Below are 2,914 nucleotides of genomic sequence, written 5' to 3'. Positions count from 1 at the left end.
AATATTACTTTTTACATTATTTTTATAATGATGTTATATAATTTATTTTCTTCAAAATATTGATTCGCTCTACAAAAGTAAATACTATAACAGCATATATATGTTCTTATATAAAGTAATATTGTTTTTTTACTTTAAGCATATATAATAAGATATAAAAAATAAATAGATAATATACTTTCTTTGCAGTATTCATGAAGAATTCAATTAATGTGATATAATTCCTTTTATTAATCTTCGATTATATATTACATAAGAAAAACTAAATTGTTATATCCTGAAAAATAATATTCTTCTTTTTTTTTTTTTTAATTAAATTAAATATACCTATGTGAAAACTAGAGTAAATAATCAATTGTAAAAAATATATATATATTAAAATTTATAACATTTATTAGGGCAATATATATGTGCTTTTTTTTTTTATGATTTTAGTAAAACTGTAAAATTTTTATAAGGGACAGTAGCTTTAATGTTATTTTTATCGTTCTATAAACTTATTCATTCCAAATAACATATTTTTGATATTCATGTTTGCATTAAAATAATTTAGGAAATATATATAAAAAAATATCCTTATAGCTATATGTTATGCTCTGAATAAAAATGTTTTACTATGTGGTTCTGTAATATATGAACAAAAATTCCATAAAGATATAAAAGGATAGCTTTATGATACTTAACATCTTTGATTATTATATAATAAAGAAGGATACATACATTTTCATATATTTTATAATTTAATATATATTTCCTTTAACATATTATAACCTTACGTGAAATGGCGAAATCTATTGTAAATTTGAATTCTTATATATTATAAATTAAAACATTATTATATTTTCACATTCAATTATCGAAATATATTATAATAGCCTATTATTAATATATATTCATTGAAATTTTTTAATTTTTATATTTGTTTTAGTATGATGTTTTAAAAAATTTTCCTGAATGTAAAAACAAAGTAGATGAATATTCTACTGACTGGATCAGTGGATTAGGAGGCCCTTGGAAAGATTTATGTGATGAACACGCAAAAAAACTTTTATTAAATAAATTAATACCTGAAGAAAAAAAATCAAAAATTATATGTACCCAAGCCATGCGATACCTAGTTGATGTTAATGGGAGAATGAATAAAAGTTTAAATGAAGCCGGTTGTGATTATCTTTATTATTGGATATATGAACGGCTACATAATCATGACAAAGATATAAGTGTTCATGTCAATGATGTTCATAATGAATTACTTGATATATTTACTGAAAAATATAAAATAATTGGTAATAATAACATATGCAGAAATCTTGAGGATCCGATTACAAAAATATATTTTCCCCAAATCATTGATGTATATAATGTGTATAATAAAATAATTAAATATACATCTAGTAATGATAACGTTTTTAAAGAAGTAGTAGATATAATGAATAAACATAATGAAAAAATAGAATCTCTATATAGCGAAATTAAGAAATCGAGAATAATAATACCTTGCAAAAGTAACACGATAGTTCCTATTATGATTACATTTGTAGTAGCAGTATTAATATCAATTTTTATATTTGTTTTACTTAAGGTTAATTATTATATTATTTCTATATATTTTTAATATGAAATTATTTTTCTAAATAATATAAAAGAAAAAGAATTACAATTAATACACTAATATTTTTAATGCATATTTTCCTTATGAGTCAGTTCACGAAATATGGTTCATTGTTGCGACATGGGGTATTATGGAAAAGAAATCATTGGGATAGCCTAGGTGAAGAAAATAATATGTTCGAAATTCCTGATATATCTAGTAGTTTTTCAAGAGAAAATGAATATAATATATCATACAATTATCGATAATTATATATTTAAATATACTATTTGAAGTAATAATTTTCTTAAGGCAAATAAACATATAAAAAAATGATTAGTCCGATGCTTAACATAATAATAAATAAAAAAAAATTATTAACATTATATATTGAAACAAGAATAAGTATTATTTTTTAAATATTATACGATAGTATTTATATAGATTTATTATTCGTAAATCAGTAGTTAACTAATGTTTTATAGACAAGATAATAATTCTAGTAATATAATATGTAGTTGTCTTGTTTTATTATACATAATTTGCTGAAATCAGTTATTTTTTCCGCCATTAAAAAATATATTATAAATAATAATTCATATTGGATAATATATTAAAGTATATGCGAGGTACAAATTTTGATAATTGCGTAATATATATGATACATTGTATTTCGTTATATAAGATAAAATTTTATTTAATAATATGGTTGTAAAGCACACATGCTATTATAAAAAAACATATTAATAATTAATTCTGAAAAATTTCAGAATTGTTATAATATTTTTTAACACTGAACATATTATATTGCTCTAGTTTTAGGTTTATTGTTTAGAGTTCAGGTTTTAGTGTTTCAGTTTTAGTATTTTATATTTAATTTTACTGTTCTATATTTAAATTTATTTTTATGATATTTTATATATATTTTGGATTCCTTGTTCCTAGATATAGTGATAGAATTATAATATCCTTTTTAGATATTTGTTTTAGACTTAATAATTTATATTTTTTTAATTTACATTTTTATTATAATTTTATATATGCCGATATGTGTTTTGAAGATTTATGAATTATTATATATTTTATACTATTTTTTTTAATTATAAGGAGCAAAAGCTTAATAATGTTTTTTTCATATAATATAGAGAATATTCATCCTATATATATAAATATATATTCTGTTGTATTAGTTTTTTTATTGTTGAAAAACTGGGTTTCATTTATGTTATGTTATCATTGTCTTATAAAAAAATATATTATTTATATATATAAATTTTGTTCTACATTATTTTAGACAATATATATATATATCATTTTATAATT

The 2,914-nt window shown here is 19.4% G+C and overlaps 1 protein-coding gene across 1 annotated transcript; it reads left to right on the top strand.

Annotated features, from left to right (window-relative positions):
• Positions 1-781: 781 nt before the first annotated feature.
• On the top strand, positions 782-1,860 carry PGO_004130 (variable surface protein; the record flags this gene model as incomplete). The annotated part of the gene is made up of 3 exons (XM_028691426.1): positions 782-796; positions 929-1,582; positions 1,705-1,860. 3 exons carry the CDS (start codon positions 782-784, stop codon positions 1,858-1,860), a joined length of 825 nt encoding a protein of 274 aa, XP_028547227.1.
• Between the last annotated feature and the right edge of the window lie 1,054 nt (positions 1,861-2,914).

This window comes from Plasmodium gonderi, assembly GCF_002157705.1.
Source record: "Plasmodium gonderi DNA, contig: Pgo-contig_701, whole genome shotgun sequence".
Taxonomy (NCBI): Eukaryota; Apicomplexa; class Aconoidasida; order Haemosporida; family Plasmodiidae; genus Plasmodium; species Plasmodium gonderi.
Note: the sequence above shows the minus strand (reverse complement) of the source record. Positions and strands in the feature narration are given on the sequence as shown.